At 43.5% G+C, this 22,968-nt stretch overlaps 2 protein-coding genes across 2 annotated transcripts; both read left to right on the forward strand.

The window, feature by feature from the left end:
• The first annotated feature begins 12,094 nt into the window (after positions 1-12,094).
• On the forward strand, positions 12,095-13,840 carry LOC145652712 (apical endosomal glycoprotein-like). The gene is made up of 6 exons (XM_081703850.1): positions 12,095-12,189; positions 12,377-12,527; positions 12,684-12,909; positions 13,163-13,289; positions 13,405-13,534; positions 13,727-13,840. Exons 1-6 carry the CDS (start codon positions 12,095-12,097, stop codon positions 13,838-13,840), a joined length of 843 nt encoding a protein of 280 aa, XP_081559976.1.
• Positions 13,841-13,956: 116 nt separating this feature from the next.
• Positions 13,957-22,738, forward strand: LOC113588720 (MAM and LDL-receptor class A domain-containing protein 1-like). Its single transcript, XM_081703851.1, has 25 exons — positions 13,957-14,109; positions 14,828-14,953; positions 15,340-15,555; positions 15,639-15,830; positions 15,972-16,124; positions 16,409-16,497; positions 16,671-16,835; positions 16,954-17,127; positions 17,282-17,390; positions 17,507-17,629; positions 17,749-17,848; positions 17,959-18,154; positions 18,333-18,426; positions 18,623-18,766; positions 18,856-19,043; positions 19,123-19,288; positions 19,658-19,879; positions 20,107-20,288; positions 20,795-21,026; positions 21,108-21,267; positions 21,358-21,472; positions 21,558-21,675; positions 21,810-21,903; positions 21,986-22,055; positions 22,190-22,738. The coding sequence occupies exons 2-25, from the start codon at positions 14,836-14,838 to the stop codon at positions 22,193-22,195; spliced, it is 3,426 nt and encodes a 1,141-aa protein (XP_081559977.1). The 5' UTR covers positions 13,957-14,109; positions 14,828-14,835; the 3' UTR covers positions 22,196-22,738.
• Positions 22,739-22,968: the final 230 nt, after the last annotated feature.

The following is a 22,968-nucleotide window of genomic DNA, read 5'->3' on the forward strand; positions in this document are numbered from 1 at the left end:
AATGACCTTGTGTAACATAGTATATTTGTTTATTCCTCCGTGTCATGTTGAACTGTCATGTTCAGCACTTCCTCTATAGGTCTGGAAACAGGCATCTGAAGGAACTTGGATTTCTGCAAAGTGTCACAGGTCCATCTTGAAAAAGAACCGGGGTGCTTTCATTTCCTCCTGCTCCGGGCATACACATCCTTCCCCTCTCTGAAGTGACTTGCACAGACTGCAGAGCGAAGATCTGTTATTGACGTAGAACATCCATCCTGAACAGGCCAGCAGTTTCAGACGGCAAGGGGGCCCAGAGGTTGTGTAATGTATTTGAAACATCTGCCGCAGTGATTGCATTTCTTAACAAAGTATTGCACATTGCTCAATAAGAGGACATTTGTATGGAACATACAGTTTATACCATTTAGGCCCATTTTAATTTTTCTTTCATCTGCTCTTTTATATTATACATTTCTTGACAGCTTTTTTTCTGTGAGACAGTAAAAACTTGTCAGGATATTTTCCACTGAATAAGCAGTCGCTGTGTGAGCTGTACCCATGTAAATGTGCACCTGTGTCCAGGTGCAGTCTGATTACATATCAGGTGCCAATATTAATTGATGACAGTGAGCAAGTTCAGTGACATAATGAACATGCTTTCAGTTTTTTTATGCACGAAGGCTGAGATTTTCATTCATAAATCTGTTTGTAGGTCACTGCCATGTCAATGAACGTTCACAGGCAATAAAGTGCAGTAAAACATCATGTAAGAGTGGATTCTGCAATCTTAAAGGTTACTCTTTTACCCAAATTCTATCTGCCTTCCTGGAAAGGTCTTGACATATGGTGCTACATGGACTGATTCTGAACAGAGTCTTTCATGCAATGTTTATCATTTATAGGAGATACACAATGCATCAACATGCATCCTTTGCACACTAGCATTAGAATTGTACTATTGACTGAAAGACAATTTAACAAATTGCAAATGCCCTTTATCCAAGGTTCAGTAACATTTCTACAAGCTCAGCCTTGTTCTATCCCCCATTAATGTCAATGTGAATTCAAGTGAACAACCAAGTTAATTAAAAACGTAAAGGACATAATAGCACATTTTATGTGCCATCATATCTTGGATGAGCAAACAGTTGTCTTGGTGCCAGTGCGTTGTACTCTGTGTGTGTGTTTGTGCACGAATGCATGCATGCGTGCAGCTGAAAAGATCAGCTTTGGAAGAGTCATTTTTAAGGTTAATAAGTTCTGCGAGCGTGCATTTTTGCATGTGTGCGTGCAGCTGAAAAGATCAGCATTGGAAGAGTCATTTTTAAGGTTAATAAGTTCGCAGTGGACTATTGGAATATAGCACTGTTAAGAGCTTAGATAAAGACAGGTATCAGGTCTTGGTGACATGTTCACTCTGGTTTCTAAAGTCATTAGTAAGAAGAGTGCCCTCAATCTCTGCATGGTTCTTCACTCTTTGTGTTAATTTCAGGATGACATGGTTGTTTTTCCTGTTGATTGGTAAGGCAAAATATGTTTGCTCACTGTTTTGTACATTTGGGGTTATTGTAAGGTCAGATGAAGTAAACTTGGTCTCTGGAGTAACCAGATGTCATACTTAAATCTTGTATACTTCACCAAGGCTACAATTTTGAATGTCTCTACATCTCTTGCAACAGTACACTGCAGTTACTCACCTGGAATCCACTTCTTTGGATTTTTATATATGCATATATCAAGCAATTAGATACAATTATTTAAATATCTTGGTTATCTAATCTTGTTTAGTGCATTTAAAATTTGTGCATTTTTAATGAGTTCTTTTTCTTGTAGTTGTTTCATTTTAAAATATTAACATTTGTAAAGAACGTAATGATATGGATAAGCACATTTTATCTTTAAAACAAATACATATCCAGAAGTTGCACTTGGGGACAGTCTCTCATTCCTGTTTCTTGAACAACAAATCCTTCATGTTAATTACAATGCAGTTATTAAACAATTCACAGTGGTTACTGAATAATAAGACCGGTGTTGTTAACTTTACGCTCTGGTCTGTGTGCAGTGCTTCCATGTTATATTTATCGTATGTTTTCTGTCAACCTGCGCTAGCGTTGGCTGGCTGCCAGGTCCAGTGTGAATACCCGGACCATGTGCCTTCAAAGAGAGCGTGTGACCTCCATACCGACTGCACAGACGGGGCAAGAGAGGAGTTTTATGGTATATGCTGCAATCCAGTCTAAAACCTGGCCATCATTGTCGTGACGTTTGTCCTGTACTTCGGGTTATCCCGATCGTTTCTGTGCTAATGCTGCGCAGACTAAGTTTGGTTTGGCACCATGTTGCCTACAGGTTTCTGTGACTTCGAGGCGGGCCCCTGTGGATGGAAAGATTCCAGCCATGGTACCTACCAGTGGCGGCTGGAGACAGCCAACATTAGCAGCGACCCGGGTGTGGACCATACCACCGGGTCGCCATGGGGTATGGACCTTCCAGTTAGCACCGTTTGGTTATATGTAAATAACATGTGCTGATGCTATGTGTTTCTGTCATTTACAGGACATGTCATGCACATAGAGGGTGAAAACCCTCAGATGCTCTCTAAAGCATTAATGGAGCAAACTTTCCCTAAATCCTCGACGCTTGGGTGTCAGATAAGGTACATGATAGGACAACAGAGTTAAAAAAGATTTTGCAGATATAAGACTAATGAGGAGTAACACAAATAGTGACATTTAGCCCAAGACTGAAACCACAAACCTGCAGCTTCAACTTACAGTTATGTGTAAAATAATAGCAGTGTGTATAAAACAACCGAGAAAAAGCTCAATCCTCATAATAGCATTTATTTCCATATACACAAAGGCACTGGGAGCACTGCACATTCAATTCCAAATCAAAACATGAACGAAATATCAATTTTTAAACTGAAAATGAAGAAAAAAGAATAATGGGCTGTTCAAGGAATCAGTGTCTTCATTTTCATTTACAAACTCGAATATTTACAGTATAAATAAAGTTGTTTACAGATTTAGCTTTTCTGTTGATCACTGAACTAATATTTAGTTATACAACCTTTATTTCTGATAACTGCTTTACATCTGTGTGGCATGGAGTCAACTAACATCTGACACCTGCGAACAGATATTCCAACCCAAGCGGACTGGATTACATTCCACAGTTCTTCTGCATTCTTGGGTTTTGCATCAAAAACAGCATTTTTGATGTCACTCCACAAATTCCCAATCAGATTGAGGTCTGGGGATTGGACTGGCCATTTTATAACATCAGCCTGGAACCAGGATGTTGCCCACTTGCTGGTGTGTTTGGGGTCGCTGTGCTGCTGAAACATCCATTTCAAGGTCATTTTTCTTCAGCATAAGGCAACATGACCTCTTCCAGTATTTTCATATATTCAAACTGGTCCATGGTGCCTGGTATGCGATTAATGGGTCAGACTCCAAAGTATGAGAATCATCCACAAACCATTATGCTTGCACCTCCATGTTTTACAGTCTTCACAGTGTACTGTGGCTTGAATTCAGTGTTTATGGGTCGTCTCACAAACTGTCTGTGGCTTTTAGATCTAATAAGAACAATCTTGTTCTCATCTGTCCATAGAATGTTGTGCCACTTCTCTTTAGGCCAGTCAACGTGTTCTTTGGCAAACTGTAACCTTTTCAACACGTCTTTTTTTCAGCAATGGTACTTTACGAGGTTTTCTTGCAAATAGTTTAGCTTCACGTAGGCATCTTCTGATTGTTGCAGTTTTCACAAGTAACTGAAGATCACTTTTGATTTTCCTGGAGCTGATCATTGGATGTTTCTTTGCCATTCTTGTTATTCTATGATCTACGCGGATGGTAGTATTTCTTTTCCTACCATGTGTTTTGGGTTTTGTTTGCCATTTTAAAGCATTTGAGATCATTTTAGCTGAGCAGCCACTTATTTTCTGCACTTCTATATATTTTTTCCCCTCTCCAATCAACTTCTTGATCAAAATTCATTCTCCTTCAGTACAATGTCTGGAACAACCCATTTTACTCACTGAGCAAGGGCTAAAACCAGCAGGTACAACATTTGCTGCCCTCCTTCTTTAAATAAAGGCCATAATTAACACCTGTTTCTTCGTAGAATGAATGACCTCACTAATTGAACTCCACACTGCTATTAATTTGAACACGCCCCTTTCATTAAATTAGTTACACCCAATTAGCAGCGTGCATGTCATGACTGTTGATTCTGTTGGTTGCCCATTACTTGGCTACACCTAGTCATGTATTTTTCCCCATGTTGTATTATCTTTTTTGCCAAAATCAGTAATTAAATATATTAGTTATGTTAGACTGCTATTATTTTGCACATAACTGTACAACTCAAACCGTTTACAGTGTCCTTGAGAAATATTGCTACTCTAAATGAACACAAACAAAACTGTATAATCTTATTGCAGTACCATTATTAAATTTATTTTTCCTGTAATGGTAATTATTTTTTAATAAATAATAATAATAAAAAAACAATTCAGAATTATTAGCAAACATAGATTTAGTATTTTACTCCCACACTGATTCTGCTATAATGTTCACTGAACTGGGAGACAGTGAGGTTCAGACAATCTCTCTATGTAGAATGTTTCCTGTTCTCCAGAGTCCTTAGTACTTCTGAAACCCCAAAGGACACATAAAGCCACAGCATTTTTTTTACTGCACATGTAAATGTTTGTCTTTTGTTACAGTTTTTGGTACCACCTTCAGGAATCTATCATAGCGTCTCACTTTGCCCTGAGTGTGCTCACTGACAGGCCGGCCATGCTTCTGTGGGAGACTAAACAAGGTCAGACTGATGGCTGGGTGAATGCATCTGTGAGAGTGGGGAATCGACCCAGCGGGTTCAAGGTAGGGAGCGTGATCTTCACTCAGGCCCAGACTATCACAGACTGAGCTTTTGCTCACTCCTTGATTCTTTTGACATTTTTTGATCAATTTAGATTTTGATTGTTGCTTTATACCTTTACCTGACATATGATGCTCAAATAATTTTGGATCTTTCTTGTTTTAACACACACGCACATGCACACGCACGCACACACACACACACACACACACACACACACACACACACACACACACACACACACACACACACACACAGCTGGCGTTTTCTGTCAACCCCACATATATTGGAAATCAAGACATAATGCTGGATGATATTAGGCTGTCAGGCTGTGTGGAAGGGGATGTCCCTGAGGGCTCAGAGCAGCTCAGCTGTGACTTTGAGAAAGACACATGTGCTTGGTACCTGGACCAGTCTGAGAGCCTCCTCTGGCAGAGGACCAAAGGCCAAAACTCATCATATGATAATCAGGGACCAGGACATGACCACACAACTGGTTCAGGTAAGTTATCCAATGATTTCGTCCAATGTGTTACAGTTATGAATTTCTGACATTAGCCTCCACTGAGCTAATGTGTTTGTCTGTTTTTTTAATTATTATTTTACAGGTTATTACATTTTTATTGCACCAAAAACAAAGCCTTCACAGACAGCAAGACTCACCAGCTATCCACAGAGAGCCAAATGTGTCAGTTTCTGGTATCACATCTATGGTGGCAGCTATGGTAAGCAGTGCTTCTACAGTAAAATGTGGATGTAAACTTGCCGTATTTTTGTGTAATAAGAGCTGAATGATCTATAATAATGGCAATCAATTCTTCAAGTCAGAAATGTTATTGAACAACACTAGGGATACTTGGACACCCTGAAGAAGATTAGCGCTGATGTATGCATGATGTAACACGACAAACACACACTTCACATGTTAACTGGGGCATGTTTGCTAGTCATAGGTTTATACAGTAGTACTAAAAACCTCACAATTGCAGCTGCCCTAATGAGAACTTTGAGGTTTCATGGCATATGTGGTCATGTTCGATGGGTCATCCAGGCTCCCTCCGATTCATCTCTAAGAACACTGAAGGGAATGAGACAGTGGAGTGGATACGGACAGGAAGTCAGGGCAATAAATGGCAGTTCGCGTACCTTAGCTTTGCTGCCACTGACAGCCCTGTACAGGTACTGTACCTAATCCCTAATACTTATGTTTGATCATGGTCAAGAGATGTGTTTAAATTTTAACACTGTGTGTGCGTCTGCGTGTGTGTGTGTGTGCGTGCGTGCCTGTGTACAGTTTATTTTCGAGGCTGTCTCCGGAGGCACGGACGTCAGCGTTGCCCTGGACGACGTGCAGGTCATTAGCAGCATAGACGGCTCGTGTCCGGCCGAGAGCGAGTGCACGTTCCAGACCTCCCTGTGCGGCCTGCTGCCCGATCCTGCAGCTGCCTTTCCCTGGATCAGGAGCACAGGACAGCAGGCGGCAGCCTCTGGCAGCCCGGCCGTGGACCACACCCTGGGGACGGAGCGGGGTGAGAGGCCCAACCGCACTCCCACTTCACCCGCAGTTACGGGCAGCTTTTCTTTCTCAGTAACGCCTCACTTCAAAAGCCTCTTCCCTCTTAAACTTCAGGCCTATTATTTACTTATTAACCTTGTAGAATATTATCGGTGTGTTGGGTGTAGGAGATAAAACATTAATAATAAAGACCTAAGTTGTTCATAAACCACGTAAATGCATCTATGACTTCTTCGGTCGGTCATTTGATTTATAACCAAGTTATGTGTGTGTTACAAATGTCTTATGAAGGTGTTTAAACTGTTCTTTGCTGTGGTAATAACTGGGAGTTTGTGCTTTGTGTCTGCTGTAAGGCTACTATATGAGCGCGCAAATGTGGGCGCACCCCCGTGGAAGCCGTGTCGGCATGATGATGGAAGTGAACAGGCCGACACCGACGGATGGAGAGTGCTGGACATTCTTCTACCACATGGCCGGGGGAGACACAGGGACGCTCAGCGTGCACCAGCAGTGGTCGCAGAGTGGTGGCGACGTGCGCGTCACCCTCTGGAGCCGTCGCGGACAGCAGAGGGCGCTCTGGAGACACGGCTGGGCCAGCGCCCTCAGCCCACACAGGCCTTACCAGGTATCACAGGGGTATCGCAGCGTTAGAACACTTCATATAAAACAGATCACTTACGATGGAACACGGAAAATAATCGCTTTACTAATGTAAGAGATCGTTAACAACAGGAAGCAAGTGCAAGCGACAATAGATCCAAGTTATTTAAGAGAAAACAAACAGGGCTTTCAGAGGCAGGCAAAAGGCAAAGTCAAAAATAGTCTGGAAAAAAGAGTAAATGCACAATAGCGACACACGCTCAAAGAAAAACAGATCGGAAACTTGGCTAAGGCACAAGAGACTTTGCATTGAGTCTAAACACTAGAGAGCCTATTAAAAGGTTCAATTAATGTTCATTTCCAAATGAACTCTGCTATTCCAAAGGTGAATGAATAACCAACAATATGCATGGTGGATATGCTCATTTATATCGGCAATGATTAAATGTTTCCTGAGCAAGGGAGGTCATTTCTGTACCTTTATAATGTCATTATACACCCAGGCACAATAGTCTGTAAAATCTTATTGTAGCTGAACGTGCACTGCTTATCAGTCAGAAACTAGACAATATATTAAAACATGCACTTGCTGTGAGTTGCAGTGCAGGGTACAGCATCCATGGAGTAATGTTATCTTACTGACCTGCCATAAAAAGAACTTTGCACATCCTGTATATAAAATGTAATGCACTATAAGGTAAACATTTTTTAAAATGTTGTTTATCTGTATTTGCCCAGTGCTTGTGCACCTCCATACAGCATGTGTCTCATAGATTCTGTGACTATGTTACCAGCTCATATTTGAAGCAGTGGTTGGAGATGGCCAGGTTAAGGACATTGCCATCGATGATCTTACTGTCCTAAATGGCCCATGTCCCCTTCAGGGTAGGAACTCCTGCTTCCCATCCATCCACTACAAAATCCTCCAATGAACTGTTCTGACATATTATGAGTTGCAACTCTCTCTAACCCTAACTATTTATCAATAACTGATTAAAAATACGTGCTTATATAAAACGTAAGCATACAACTGTTATACTCCAACAACATATTTTAGGAGTAGACATGAAAGAGTATTTTACCAAAGCTGTTTTCTTGTGCTTTTCCAATACTTGATCGACAGCGTGAAAAGCCATTGTGACTACTTAACGTTATGTCCAGGCTTTGTGATATTTTCTTACCTCTGAAAAAAACCACGCACTGCTTAATTTATAAAAACCGGAAGCACACTTAAGAATTCAGCAGTTGCCTCTATGCTTTCCTTGAAAGCATGTTTTAAGATAACAGATTTTCCATTCTTTTCTGAGAGCAGAAAATTGCACTGACGTGATGCGCGTTAAGATGTCTGCATCACACACTACAGGTGCCGTTTCCAGATGTTAGGCTGGAAGGTGCTGGACTGCCTTTAGTGCAGTCCTACTGCAACACACCACATGGAAAGATGTGCTTTTCCTTTTCGATGCCTTTGATCTCATATTCATTTCTGTTTGCGTTTCCCAGGGCTGTGTGACTTTGAGTTGGACTCCTGCGGCTGGGTGAGCAGCACTTCCAGCGCCAACTCTGTGGTCTGGAGCTGGATGTCTGGAGGCAGCCATGGTATCTTTGGACCTAACATGGACCACACCACCAATTCTGCTTTGGGTAAAGTCCTTCTGTCGATACTTTTTTAGAATGGTCTGGGACTGCACAATGTATCGTTTGTTAGTAGTTATTGCAATATTGATATCACAGTAGGCTGCAGTATGCAGGTGAGCATTCTGGCATGTCACAACGTTTTTACTGGGTGCTGCAAACGTCATGACCAATCAGATATTTTATGAGATATATCTGTAGGTGTTTAGACACACTGCAGCTTTTACATGGACCAAGAAACATAAATAATCTAATCAAAATATTGATTGTCAATGGTCTCTATCCAGGTTACATCAAAGTTTTGTCAGTGCATTTTAATATATTACAAAGCAAAGTTATCATTATCATTGCACGGTAATCGCAATCTACTGTTTTTGTCCATAAGCCCTGGAGCGATCAGTAGGCATTTGCTGCCTGTAGCTAGCAGGTGTTGCTTTGGGGCTGTCACAGAACCACTCCTCTGCTTCCCAGGGCACTACATGTTGTTTAACACAAAGCCTGGTTCAGCGGAGCAGGTCGCCCATCTGCAGGGTGAGCTATTGCAACCGGTGCCTCATGGCTGCCTGCAGTTCTGGTACTTCATGAACATGTGGGCGAGTGTAGGTAAGCAAGCCTCATTTCACACCTGAAGTGAGTGTGTAGTACAAAAGACACAGTGTAACTCGACAGTGCATTGCAAAGTACATGCCAGTGTGCTTGAGTGTAAGGGTGCTTTAGAGCAGCTGTAATCTTTGTCTTATTTCAGCTGTTAGCGCAGGCTCCTCTCTTCTCCTGTCGTCTTTATCTAGTGTCTTGAGATGGCTGTAAATGTAAGGTTATTAATCTCTCACAATGTCCTTTCTTATTGCAGATAAGCTCACGCTGACTGTGTATGTGAATGAGTCCGGAAAGCTCCAATCTCTCTGGAGTCAGATCGGGGCACAGGGCAATGTGTGGCAAGAAGTCACTCTGGATTATGCGGCATCGGAACACTACCAGGTGTTCACTTGCCCCAACAGGACTCATCAGCACAGACACTAATCCAGGGTTCCTGTGATCTTGATTTGGTTCCTAATTACCTCCTGTACTTAATTATTCACAGATTGTGTTTGAGGCCAAGAGGCCAGTCTTTGATGATGGGGTTATTGCCTTAGATGATGTCTACATCAGGGAGAACTCAAACTGCTCCGACCTGATCCCCACCACCCCAAGCCCCACCACAGCACCCACGTCTCCCCCTCCATCCTCCATGCACTGCAGCTTTGAGGAAGGTGAGCAATGGGACTCACAACCAGTTAGAATAAAGACAGCAAACCAGGCCTGCATGAAATCTAAACTTCTGCTGGCATCAATTACAATGCTTTTGTTGATTGAAGTTATAACCAGGCAGACACACTGCACGCTTTAACAAAAAAGATTGTAGATGTTTATTAGAAGTGATGTTTCAAGGATGAATGCTGATGCCTTTCTCCCCTTTTGGAGAGATGCTACCGAATTTGACTATATTTATCTGGTTGCACGAAAACAGTGTTCTGATAAGTCAAAGTCACCAAGCAATGGAAAGATTCTCAGCAATGGAAAAATGTGTTGTTGTCTCTTCAGTGAATTCTAGAAATACAGTGCAAACAGAGAAAGAACACTTATTAATTGACAAAAAACACTTATTAATTTACAAAGAATATTTATTATTTCAGTATAATCCAACACCGCAGTAAGACAGATTTCCATTCGCAGGGCTGTGTGACTGGGTACAGGAAACTGGGGATGGGTTTGACTGGACTCATCAAAGAGGTCTGCAGGTAGACACGACTACCAAGGGACCCTTTTATGACCACACCATTGGAAATAACCGCGGTAACTTATAAACAAGTTGTGCATGTTTTGTTTACATTTTCATTCAGCACGCGCACTGCTACAAATCCTAAATCATATCTATCCTTAACTATTCGACCTCTAGGGTTCTATGTGGTTGTGGATATGTCCGGAGGTAAAGTCGGTGAGGCCGCAGTTATTTCCACCCCTGTGACCATCCAAGCTGCTAGTATCTGTGTCGGATTCTGGTATTACATGTCCGGAACATCAGTGGCAAACCTGGACCTCCTGGTTGAAACGGTACATGAACAAGCATATTAGGAGTCTCAGCTTTAACTCTTTTCAAATGATCTGGAGTGAATTTATTAGTTGGTTAGTTGTTTCATGCAGAAGCAAAATCCTCCTGTGAAGAGGATAATGAGGCTTTATTTTCTCTCTTTTTTTGCTTTGTGTCTAAACTCCACACTTGTTTGGTTATTAATGCTAGAGAATATAATTGAGTAATTACTGTAGAATATTCAGTACCATAACTGAACATTAAAAGATATGCAGCTACAAGCGTGAGGCGCGATATGCTGGGTCTGCTTGTGGGTTTTTGCGGCTGAAGCCGTTAAACGATTTGAAGTGAAAGTGTTCGATGAAACCTCTGTGCCTCAGAAAACCAAGGAAACCGTGGCATGGTCTAAAAGAGGCACAGACGCTGCTGAATGGCTGGAGACCCAGGTCACAATCAGCATGGCAGACACGTGGAGAGTAAGAGAGACTGACTCACTCACAGTGGCTGTGACCCATGGTGCACGCTTGCACACTGGATCCGCAGGCAGAACATACCTGAACATGCCTATCGCTCACAGGTAAAACTCTGTGGGAGGAGAAATGACAAAAACAGTGGGTTCCTGGCCATCGATGATATTACAGTGACCTCGGGCGCCTGTGTAGATCACAGTAAGTCATTCAAATACCTAAGCTGGATTCTTATCTGATTGATGGCCATACAGCTTGAATGAGAATGGTCAGATTGCCACTGTACCGCTAAGAAAAGTCGTCCAGAGCAAACTGCAATGCAGACATGTGCTACTAGTGTATCCATTTTGCGGTTTTAATACAGAGTCATGTCACGTCTACGATGCTTGCGACTTGTGTCAGTGTGCATGTGTGACATTTCGGAGATGACGTGCATTCACTTTACGGACAGGTACAGGCTGCTCGCAATTATGAATGAGAATCGTTAAGATAGGCAAATCTGATCTGAGCAAAAAACTGTAGCCTTATGTAGCCTTAGTGTGTTATAATGTTATAGTGTTAATAAATACCTGTATTGCAAAGGGTGACCTGATTCTCAAACTCCTCATCTGAAGCCTTGGAAATGTCATTTAATGCTGCCGTATCGAGCAGAGTGTCGGTCCGTGTGCCTCTATGTGCAGACCCGTGTGGCTTTGAAGATGACTCGCTGTGTGGCTTTGAACACGTCGCCGCTGACACGGCTCACTGGCTCCATGTGGATGGCAGCACCGGCCATATCGATCACACCTACAGAACTCAGCTGGGTGAGCGTCCTCTGTATGTCTAGCCGCTTGTTAAAATCTATGAGGTTCACAGGAAAATGTGGCAAATGTCTTCTAGTACTTGTCAAAGTATTTCAAATGGTGTTCTTTTTATGGGCTGAAAGGTCATTCTATGGCTGTTTTGGGAAAGGAGCTTCAAAAACAAGAGACCTTAAAGCTGCTAACACTAGAGTATGGGACAACTACCGAGTCCTGTCTGCAGTTCTGGTAAGATCAAAACAGATCTGAGACCTTGTTTTTCCAGGCTATGAAATAGTAGAATTCAAAGGGCACAGGGTATTACCACTCCACTGACAAATTTCTTATGCCCTACAATTGCATTATAGTTCCAAGATATTCTGAAATTCCTAAAGCAGTCCCAAGCTATGTGTGCGTTTTGTGGCTTTTTGTGGAGGTACTGGCTTTCTGCTGGCTCGGGAGACTCTCTTTCAGTGCATGTATATCTGAATGGAGAACTGGGTCCCATCCTGTGGGTTCTCTCTGGAGCGCCCTCTACAGGCTGGGACATAGCAGAGGTTACTGTGTCTTCTCCATCGAAATTCAGGGTGAGTGTCTAAACTCCACCTCTCGTTCTTCAGGAACAAAGCTGCTGACACCGTTCCCTTATGTGCAGTATTCCTTAATAAGCAGAACATTTTATGTTTTTCTCCTAAAGGTCTTTTTCAGAAAGATGAAACTTTGTCTTTTGCATTTACACACAGGTAGCTTTCAGGGCAGTGCTAAGCCACGACCAGAAATCATTCATTCTTCTGGATGATGTGTCAGTAAAGGGTGGAGCCTGCACCCCCACCGGAGGTTGTGACTTTGAGTCAGGGACATGTGCATGGGTGAACGCTGCTAACCAAGACTCGGGCGGCCGTGACTGGGTGCATTCAGACGGACACTCTCATGGCCCTCTGGTTGACCAGACTACACACACTGCAGATGGTGAGGACAAAAAACTACAACATTCCTGATCGGAGTAGGATCTGAATTTCTGAATGCTGACTTTGTCTGAAATACAAAATCCCATCCAGGGAGTTTAATTCATAATTCATACTGAAAAAACTGCATTAGACCTAGTCTAGGACTGTAATGACCATTTTAGTCTAGGTTTAGAACTAATCTTGTTCTGGACAAATAAATATGAGTGAACTACAAACCAGATCCACACAAAAAAATGATTTGATTTGTCATCCAGGAAGGTTTATGCTGAGTCTGTCTCAGATGGCTGGCCCGATGGCTGGCGGCAGATCTCTGCTTGTCTCTGAGCGGATCCTCCACACCTCTGACTCCTGTCTGTCCTTCTGGTACCACATGAATGGCAGGTCAGAAGAATCACATTTTTACTGCCATGTCTTGCTGGTTTACTTAAAGAGCTAAATCGTGGACTCATGGACGTGGTGGACTGACCAATGTCATGCTGGGTGTCCTGCCTTTCAGTGACTCGGGGACCTTCCGAGTGTTTCTGGATGCGCTTAATGCTGAACAAGAGCTGATTTTTGAAACAAATGCCTCTGGCCTTGGCTGGTCAAACTTCTCTACCACAGTGTCTAACACCAAACCCTATCAGGTGAGGCAGGATTAATTTTTAGATCTATCCTACCACTTACCACTAGACAAATCATTTATTTCGTGATTATAACCAGCTCACTGTACACAATTCCTTATATATCACATTAATAAATTTGCATGCATGTTGTGATATAACTACATAACTACAGATCTTAAATAATTTAAATAACTCCAAATTCATCTTCTCTAGATTCTTCTAGAGGCAGAGTCTGGAAATAGAGGATTTGTTGCTGTGGATGATATAACAGTTATGAAAGGGCCATGTAAAGGCAAGGCACATTACTCAGAGCAGTTCACCATATAAACAATTCATAGCGCTGCTCTGTGACTGCAGTGTGTTGATGTAAAGGAAGTAAAAGGTTACCATCACAACCACCATTATTGTTTCTTTGTTGTCTCTGGCCAGTGTAGAGGAGACTGTGGTTAGTGAATTTGTTGGGTGCCAGTTTGAAACAGACAGCTGTGACTGGGAGGATGTGAGTGTGGGTCAGTTTGCATGGCAACGGGGCCGAAATGGAACATTTACCTCTAACAATGGACCATCAGTGGACCATACTACTGGCACAGAACTGGGTAAGAACACACACATACACAAAAGCACACACACAAACACACACACACACACACAAACAAACAAACATGCTTGTCCGCTCGCTTAAACACACACACACATGCATGCTCTCTCACACACACAAACACACACACACACACACACACACACACACAGGCACACACACATACACAAACATGCTTGTCCGCTCGCTTAAACACACACACACATGCGTGCTCTCTCACACACACAAACACACACACACACACACACACAGGCACACACACGTACACAAACATGCTTGTCCACTCGCTTGAACACACACACACACACACACACACATACATGCTCTCACACACACACACATGCACGCACACACACACACACACACACACACACACACACACGCGCACACACACACAAACACACTCCTTCAGAGCAGCAAACACTGTGTGCGTGTGTGTGTGGGTGTGTGTGAATGAGTGAGTGTGTGCTCATGTGTGTAAGCATGTGTGTGTGCGTATGTGTGTTTGTGAGTTTGAGGAGGTGTGTTAGTCATGGGTGTTCTCACTCTTACATAATGAACATATTGTTCATGACATTACCATATTTAAATATATGTTAAGTATTCCTGGTATTTTGTCCACCTGCTGGAGATGTATACATCTCACCATAGCTCAGCCTGGAAAGATCATTTGCAGTACTGTGGACGGACTAACCCTGATCCTCTGGTGCTGATAGGGTGGTATATGGCAGTGGAGGCCAGCCTTGGAGATCAGAACAGTTACGCTGCCCTACAGAGCGTCACTATGAGGCAAGCCAGCACAGAGTGTGTGCTTGAGTTTTACCACCACATGTACGGACAGGGTAAGGAGAACACTACTGGGTGAGACAAAACACAACTGAACACAACCTTAGATGCTGTCCATAACTTAATGGAAATATGCTAAATGAAAATACGCCTAATGAAAATATGCGAAGATGTCTTTGGTTATAATCAGTTATTTGTGTCTGTGTGTTGTATGTTGTTGTTATCCATGTATTTTCAGCAAAACTGTTGACTTTGTACAGCACCTTGGTCCACAACTGTGACTTTAAATGCCCTTTGTAAATGTAAAAAAATGCAGATTTTATGGATACTTTATGCAATTTCACAGTAGTATTGGAGTTCAAGCCCTGTGTTGTTGAACCTTACATTAGTCACATTAGTGGTGCATTTAGATCTTCATTGTAAGTGTTTGTTCTGTTCGCAGGCATTGGGGAGATAAAAGTATTTCTCCAGGAAGTCCCAAGAAGAACCCTTCTGTGGTGGGACGCTGGTGACCATGGCGACAGGTGGCTTCGGGCAGAGGTGGGAGTGGGTCGCACTCACCAGCCTTTCACTGTCTTTTTTGAAGCCACCAGAACGTTCAGTGAGCTCGGGGACATCGCTGTAGATGACATCGCCTTTTTGAACTGTTCTCTCCCAGGTACAAAACAGAAGGTGCAGATGGAACTTAGATTGGAACGAAACGCCTCTGGCTTTATAATTTTCTGACAGTGTTGCGTGCAGCTTGGCAAGCTTTCGAATGGTGTAGGGCATCCATCCATCCGGTCATCTATCACGCTTCCTTTGGTTATTCAGAGCCTCAGGAGCCTTGCGTAGCAGCCGAGTTCAAATGCTCCAACCGCGTTTGTGTGGAGCTGAGCAGAGTGTGTGATTTCAGCGATGATTGCGGAGATGGTAGCGACGAAGCACAGTGCGGTAAGTGGTCCAGCGCCGAGCTCTGATTTCAGCCATGCCAGCTATAACGCGTCATCTGTCTGCGGCCGATCGTGTACTACATAAACCCCAGAGAAGGGCGCCTGTGTTCAGCTGCAAGGTGTTGTGTGTGTGCTTGATCAGATGCGCTGGGTTATAAGCAACGTTGCAGCTTTGAGCAGGGCATGTGCGCATGGGAGTCCAGTGAGGGACAGGCTGGGTGGAACTTGCAGAGAGGAGAGTGGGCGTGGCCAGCACATGGACCACCCAGAGACCACACCCGCAATTCAGATGCTGGTATGTAATGTAATATGTGATGGTATTGCTTTAGAATGTTTGCAAATACGGTCCTAAAGTCCTGAACTGAAGAAACTGCAGTGCTTCTAAATAATCATATTTCCTCTTACTACACACTGCAATTGTTGCTTGTTGTTCCAAATGTTGCTTTAAATGAATACTTACAATGTTTATGTAATTATATTTGGATGCAAAAGAATTGTGTAGGTGTTAATTCAACATTGCATGCCTAGGATTTTAGCTGTACCTATATAGGGAACAGAATTAAATGTGGCATGTTTCAGGTGGTTACATTAGCCCTGCCCATCAGCAGTCTGCCAGCCACACAGCAGAGATCATCTCAGGCACTTTTCTCCCAAGCTTTCAGTGCACTGTGAGTCTGTCAGAGCACAACCATTCACACCTCAAACCTGGTCCACGTGTAACCGATGCACAGCATTATGTAAATAAGCAAGGGAGCCCACGCCCATATCACTACATCACTGTACAAGGCTGCCACATGGTCATCTTCTGGTTCCCTCTGATCTCATTGAGCTTCTCCTGCAGGTGCGCTTCTACCACTATTCCCATGGCAACAGCGGTGCGCTGACCACTCGGCTGCGGATCAGCCGCAGTGAGGGCAGTGATGACATCCTCTGGAGGCGGGGCGTCACCCCTGGATACCACTGGCATAGGGCAGAGGTCACCTTCACGTCCTCAGTGAAGACCAAGGTGTGTCCGCAGTTACAGCGGCACTGTCGGGTCCTTATCCCCCTACATGATTTTGTCAGAAGTTACTGAAGGTCATTCAAATGTGTGGGTGATCCTAAACATGAGGTTGTGTTTGTAGATTGTGTTCCAGTTTGTAGGTAGTGGCAAGAACTCAGGAGATTATGTAGCTGTGGATGATATATCCTTCTCACCAAACTGTCTACATGACCCGGACAACAGCCAGCTGCCAATCACACCAATCACAGTCCCACCCACAGCTTCAGCCTCCACAACCACTGGCTACCCCTGCAGGGTGAGGCTCCCTTAGTTATGTTTCGCTCAGTTCTGCATGGGCATAGCCAGTCCACCATGACCATGCTATGCTCATCACTTTTTTTTTACTGTTTTCTCAGCTGACTCTAACTTTTTACCTTCTCAGTGTGTTAATGGTGCTTTTTTTTGCTCAGGAGGGTGAGTTTCACTGCTGGAGGTCAGATGGGTTGAAGTGCATTGCTGCCAGTGCTCAGTGTGACTATAGCATAGACTGCCCCCTAGGGGAAGATGAGGAGAACTGCGGTGAGACAGATTCATGTGCTCTTTATTCATTATGAAAATCAATAGTAGGGTGAATGAGTGAGTGACTGTAAAATACGCTGTGTCTTCTGTTCTGCTGTGGGGATTGGATAACCCAGGACCATGTACATTTGAGTATGGACTGTGTCTCTGGAGTGATGTTAGTCAGGACAATAACAAGTGGCAGAGGCTGAAAGCCTCTAGCAACATAGAACCTCCTGCTGACCACACCACTGGAAAAGGTAAAGTCTCACACACACGCTCACATGCTCAGTTTTGTAGAACATCTAGATCTTTTTTTTTCATGCTCAGAAGTGTTTATCAACATCATCATCATAATATCATAATATAATCTTCTTAGGTCACTACATGCATGTGAATTTTAGCTCAGTGTCGTCTGAAAATGAGGCACTGTTCCAGAGCCCAGAACTGCTCCCCAGCTCCTCCTACTGCCAGTTACTGTGAGTGAAAAAGACAGAAGTCTCTTACTGCACGCACAGAGCGACTGAATACGTTTTAGCATGGAACACAAAGATCTCACTGTGCACTGGACTGATGTAACCATGCTCAGATTTCATTTCCACCTGGGTGGAGCGGGAGGTGGAGGAGGAGGTGGAGCAGGAGGTGCAGCAGGAACAGGAGGTCTTAGTGTGCTGCTGCAGGACGGGGAGGAGGTGAGGACTCACCTCTGGACGCGATACCACAGCACTGAGGCTCAGTGGGTCTTGGAGCACCTGGCCCTTGGGAAACTACAACAGAGATACAGGGTGTGTGTGTGTGTGTGTGTTTGTTAGTGTTTAATGTATTATTGTTGTTTAGAATATTTAATATCCTGAACCAGCTATAGAAGCGCACAGAATGGCTGAGTTTAGTATAATTATTTGTATATATGTCAGTTCAGTATGCCTGTGTATTATATATCTGTGTCACCATGTCTTGTCTTAGATTGTTTTCAGTAGTGAGAACACCTCACACCACAGGGCTATTGCTCTGGATGACATCTCCTTCGTGAATTGCGAGACCTCATACCAGCCACCAGGTGGGGCCACCATTGCGTTAAGTCCTCATGTTGACATCAGCTTAATTAAATGCACATTTCTTTATATTCTTTTGGGTTAGATGGGAAGAGAGCCCAAACAATGTGGTTTGATAAACTGGGGGTTGTTATGGTAAGAAATGTTCCAAGTGAACTGAGGTGAGACCCGTGAGCTGACCGGGCCGTTTCTCTGCCGCAGCTCTGTCAGCTACGGACTGCTCTTTTGAGGAGGGCCTGTGTGCGTGGACACAGGGTAGTGTCGAAGACACGGACTGGCTCAGGAACACCGGGCCGACTGGCAGGGTCAACACCGGCCCCGCGGGCGACCACACCGGCAGCGCAGGTGCATCATGCGCCTCTCAGACATCGACACGTTCTGGTCTGTCCACTGTTACTCATCCTTTTTTGCCTTGAAACTGTGCTGCTTCGCAGGTTATTATTTGTATGTTGAAAGCTCAAGTCCTAGGAAGAAAGGGGATGTAGCTCAACTGAAGTCCCCTCTGCTCCCCCCTGCTGGACAGGATGGGTACTGCCTTAGTTTCTGGTACCACATGTTTGGGGCAACAGTGGGATCACTAAAAATACTTCTACAGAATTCTGGCTCTAGGGAGTCAGAAGTGGTAAGAACCAAACCCTTGCTGTGTCTGTTTTTATTCGAGTCACTTCTGGGTAATGATGATCTTTATCTTTCCTTTTAAGGTGTGGCAGAGGGTGGGCTCTCAGGGGAATGAGTGGCAGGTGGCCCAGAGCCATGTGACCTTACAGGAAGTTCATCAGATACTGATAGAGGCCTCCGTAGGTGGAGAGGCCGGGGATATCGCTATAGATGATCTATCGTTTGTCGAAGGAGCTTGTGTCCTTCCAGGTACTTAAGAGCAGGAGTCATGGCTTAGAATTAATATCGGCAGTCTAGATGCTGTCTTCAAGTTCAGGCTTCACCTGACAGTCAAATACGATATGGAGCACCTGGTGTATGTCAAAGGCCTTATAATTATATGTAGTTTGACTCTCAGCCTGATAAACTGATATTTTGCACAATTGAGTGTTCAGCTGAAAGATTAGTGCATTGTGATTCTAGAATTCATTCAGGGTTATGACACAAATATCAGTCAGTGTTAAATATGTTATGTATGTTCTATGTATGTATAATATGCATAATGCATTACACGGTATGCATATAACAGATATAAATTGCACACACATGGACAAATATAAACCAGTGTTTTCATTTTAGAGGGTCATTGTGACTTTGAGGAGGGCAGTTGTGGCTGGACGCAGCAGGCCGATGCCGAGTTTGGCTGGTTCAGGGGGTCAGGACATGATGCCGTCCTAAGTCCCAAACCGAGCGTTGACCACACGACCAACACAGGCAGTGGACATTACTTCTACATGAGCTCAGGCTCCGCCCACATGCCGGGCTACAGTACCAGGATGCAGTCTCCTGTCTTCACCACAGGTACCGCAGGGACCGAAGCACTTCCTCCCCCGCCCCATATTTCTAGTTTTTCCATCTGATTCAGTCAGACTGACCTTCTGCGTCTAGGAAAAAATGGACAGCCAAATGCTTGGGTTACTTACTGTAAGATCAGGAAGATTCTTCTTTAGGACTGTCACAGAGGGTGCGGCAATTGGACTGTAGAATGCTATGGTAACCGTTCTTCCTTTTGACCTGTGTTTGATTAGCAGGAAGCGGCCAGTGTGTTCATCTGTGGTATTACATGAGTGGGCAGGGCACCGGGACCCTGAATGTGTATCAGCAAGCCTCGAGTGGGGCTCAGTTTCTGCTTCTGAGCCAGTCTGGAGAGCATGGCCAGTGGTGGAGGTTTGCCCAGGCACCGCTGGCCCATACTGGGCCAGACTACAGCGTGAGTGTTTTACTCAGCTCCACTTTTAGCCACAGACAGGGGTACACAGGCTGCATAGTCCCTTTCCACAGTCAGGGGAGAAACAGCCAGTGTGGCTTTGGTTATCACATTCATTTGTAAATTTGTCACATTCACATGTAAAGTTATCACATTCATTTGTAACAGCTTGACAAGTTATTGCGAAATCATGCGATAATTACATCCACAAGTTATTGCATCATGTGGTGATTATATCCATGCGTTATTACATTGGCATGTGATAATTGTGCCCATGTTTTTACATCAGCATATGTTAATTACATCTGCAAGCTATTACATCCGTGCGTTATAATATTGCATCCCTGAAGTTTAATTACATAAACCAAACTATTACATTAGCATGTGATAATTATATCCACAAGTTATTATATTAGCATTTGAACACTATTAGCAGAGTAGACAACAGGCCTGTCCATCAGAGCGATGCACCCCTGTGGATGTCTTCAGTAGGACGGCTGTCTTTGCAGATTGTGATAGAGGGGATCATGGGCCAGGGTGAACAGGGCTCCATCGCCGTGGATGACGTACTGGTGTCCCCCCACCCGTGCACTGGTCCCGGTCACTGTGACTTCGAGGTGAATATGTGCAGCTGGAGCAACCTGATGGAAGAGGATGAAACTGACTGGCTCCGAAACCAGGGAAACTCCAGTACTCCCAGTACAGGCCCCAGTATAGACCACACCACCAACTCCTCCAGGGGTAATATTTCTGGCCACTTGATGTTTGTCTTTACCCGTGAATGCGTGATGTCATATTGGTGTGTTGCTGGTGTGTCCGTAGGTCACTACCTGTATGTGGACAGCTCAGTGGGGCGTTGGGGAGAGAGAGCCTTGCTGCTCAGTGCAATATTCGTCCCAGGTGGTGGGGGGCAGTGTTTCACATTCTGGTACCACATGTTTGGCGGCAGGGTAGGGACCCTTAGATTATACCTCAATAACAGGTAAATGAAAGAAAAATAAACAAGCAAATAAATAAATGGCATATTAAGCAAAACATAATTTTAAAATATATTGTTCCGGCTCTCTCTCAGGACCATACAAAGCAGTGGGGAAAAGCTTGGGTGTCTGATGTGGACAGAATCAGGAGGTCAGGGGGACATATGGTGGAAGGGAAGCATCTACACTGATCAGAAAGAGCCATTCTGGGTACCGACCTCTGATGATCACTTAGCACGCCCATAACACAGATTCACGTAAGATATACCATGAAACATTCCCTTTTGTGTTACAGTTTGTGTTTGAGTATCAGAAGGGTGAGAAGTCTAGTGGAGATGTAGCCATCGATGACATTCACATTACCCAGGGGAAATGTGACCCAGAACCCCAAACTACAGGAGGCCAAACTGATGGTACAATATATTCTCATATTCTCCAATCAGTCATAAAAACGTAATGAGCTCTAGTTGCAAACATGCAATTTCTTCCTTTTGCTGAAAAGGGCTCCAAAATTATGTATACTCATTTGTTCATCCTGCTGTATAAGTTGTAGGAATAGGAGTGGGAATATCTGTGTTGGTACTGGTGATAGCCGTAGTTTGCATTGCCCTCTATGTGCTACGAAGGAGACACACAAACAGGTTAGTGACGGTGATAATTACAGAAGACGATGCTCTTCATATTGTTGATGACAACGTTCTTTATGCTTTCTATAACTTACAGGGAAGTTCTTGTTGAAAACGACATGCTGGATAGAAACTCGGGTGATGGTTTTGATGAGTGTGATTTACAGGTAGGCGACTGATAACCTTTGCGCATTTTAGAGCTCAACATCTACGTCAGTGCTATGGTTTGTTTCAATAACATTTCTTTAAGGAGCTCATATGCAAATTTGCAGACTGTGACTAATGTGTCTGCTTTTTACAGTGCTAAAGGAAGAAGCGCCAAATCGACAAGTCTTGTATTTTAGCAGGAGAACCAGACTCAGACCGCAGACGTCTCCAGAGTCCCGCATAACACTACAGTTTCCAAACAATTACCCATATATGAGTTCTTGGCTCTGTGAAAGTAAGAAGTGAACAAAAGCTTATTCATCCTCACTTACATTTTGCTGGTTGTCTCTCTTTGTCCAGTGAGGACACAAACTATATTCCATAAATTCCTAAATACAAATATTCTTTACTGAACGAGTAATGGTGCCTAACTGTGATATTAACATGGAAAAATCAAACTGTACATTCCATAAAGAAAAAGATATGTATTTACTCTATAAACATTTGTGATTTTATTTTAAATGTAATGATGGCATGTTATTGTACATAATTTGTGACTCTTATTTGGAAAATCTCATCTTGTAATTCCAGCCTTACTGACTAATATGTGAAAGTAGGGAGCGCTAGTAACAATGTTTCACTGATATCTTTAAGTTAATATATAAACGTATATATGACATAACATATAGTCAAAAGAAGAGTATATTCACAATTTTCCACAACAATCAATATATAAAAACACTGGAAACATCGAAGAGTGAACAAAATCTCTTGTTGCAAATCACTTATAGCCTCTGTAGCCTATAGAGTGGGAGATGTGGTTTAATTTCAGCTCAGCCCAGTTCAGGACTGGAATTTGAGGAAAGAATGAACCTGATTGCTTCTACTTAGAAAAGTTTAATCTCTGCAATGGATTGTGCGTAATGGAAGTGA

This window comes from Electrophorus electricus, chromosome 20 (genome assembly GCF_041902795.1).
Source record: "Electrophorus electricus isolate QZ-2024a chromosome 20, ASM4190279v1, whole genome shotgun sequence".
Taxonomy (NCBI): domain Eukaryota; kingdom Metazoa; phylum Chordata; class Actinopteri; order Gymnotiformes; family Gymnotidae; genus Electrophorus; species Electrophorus electricus.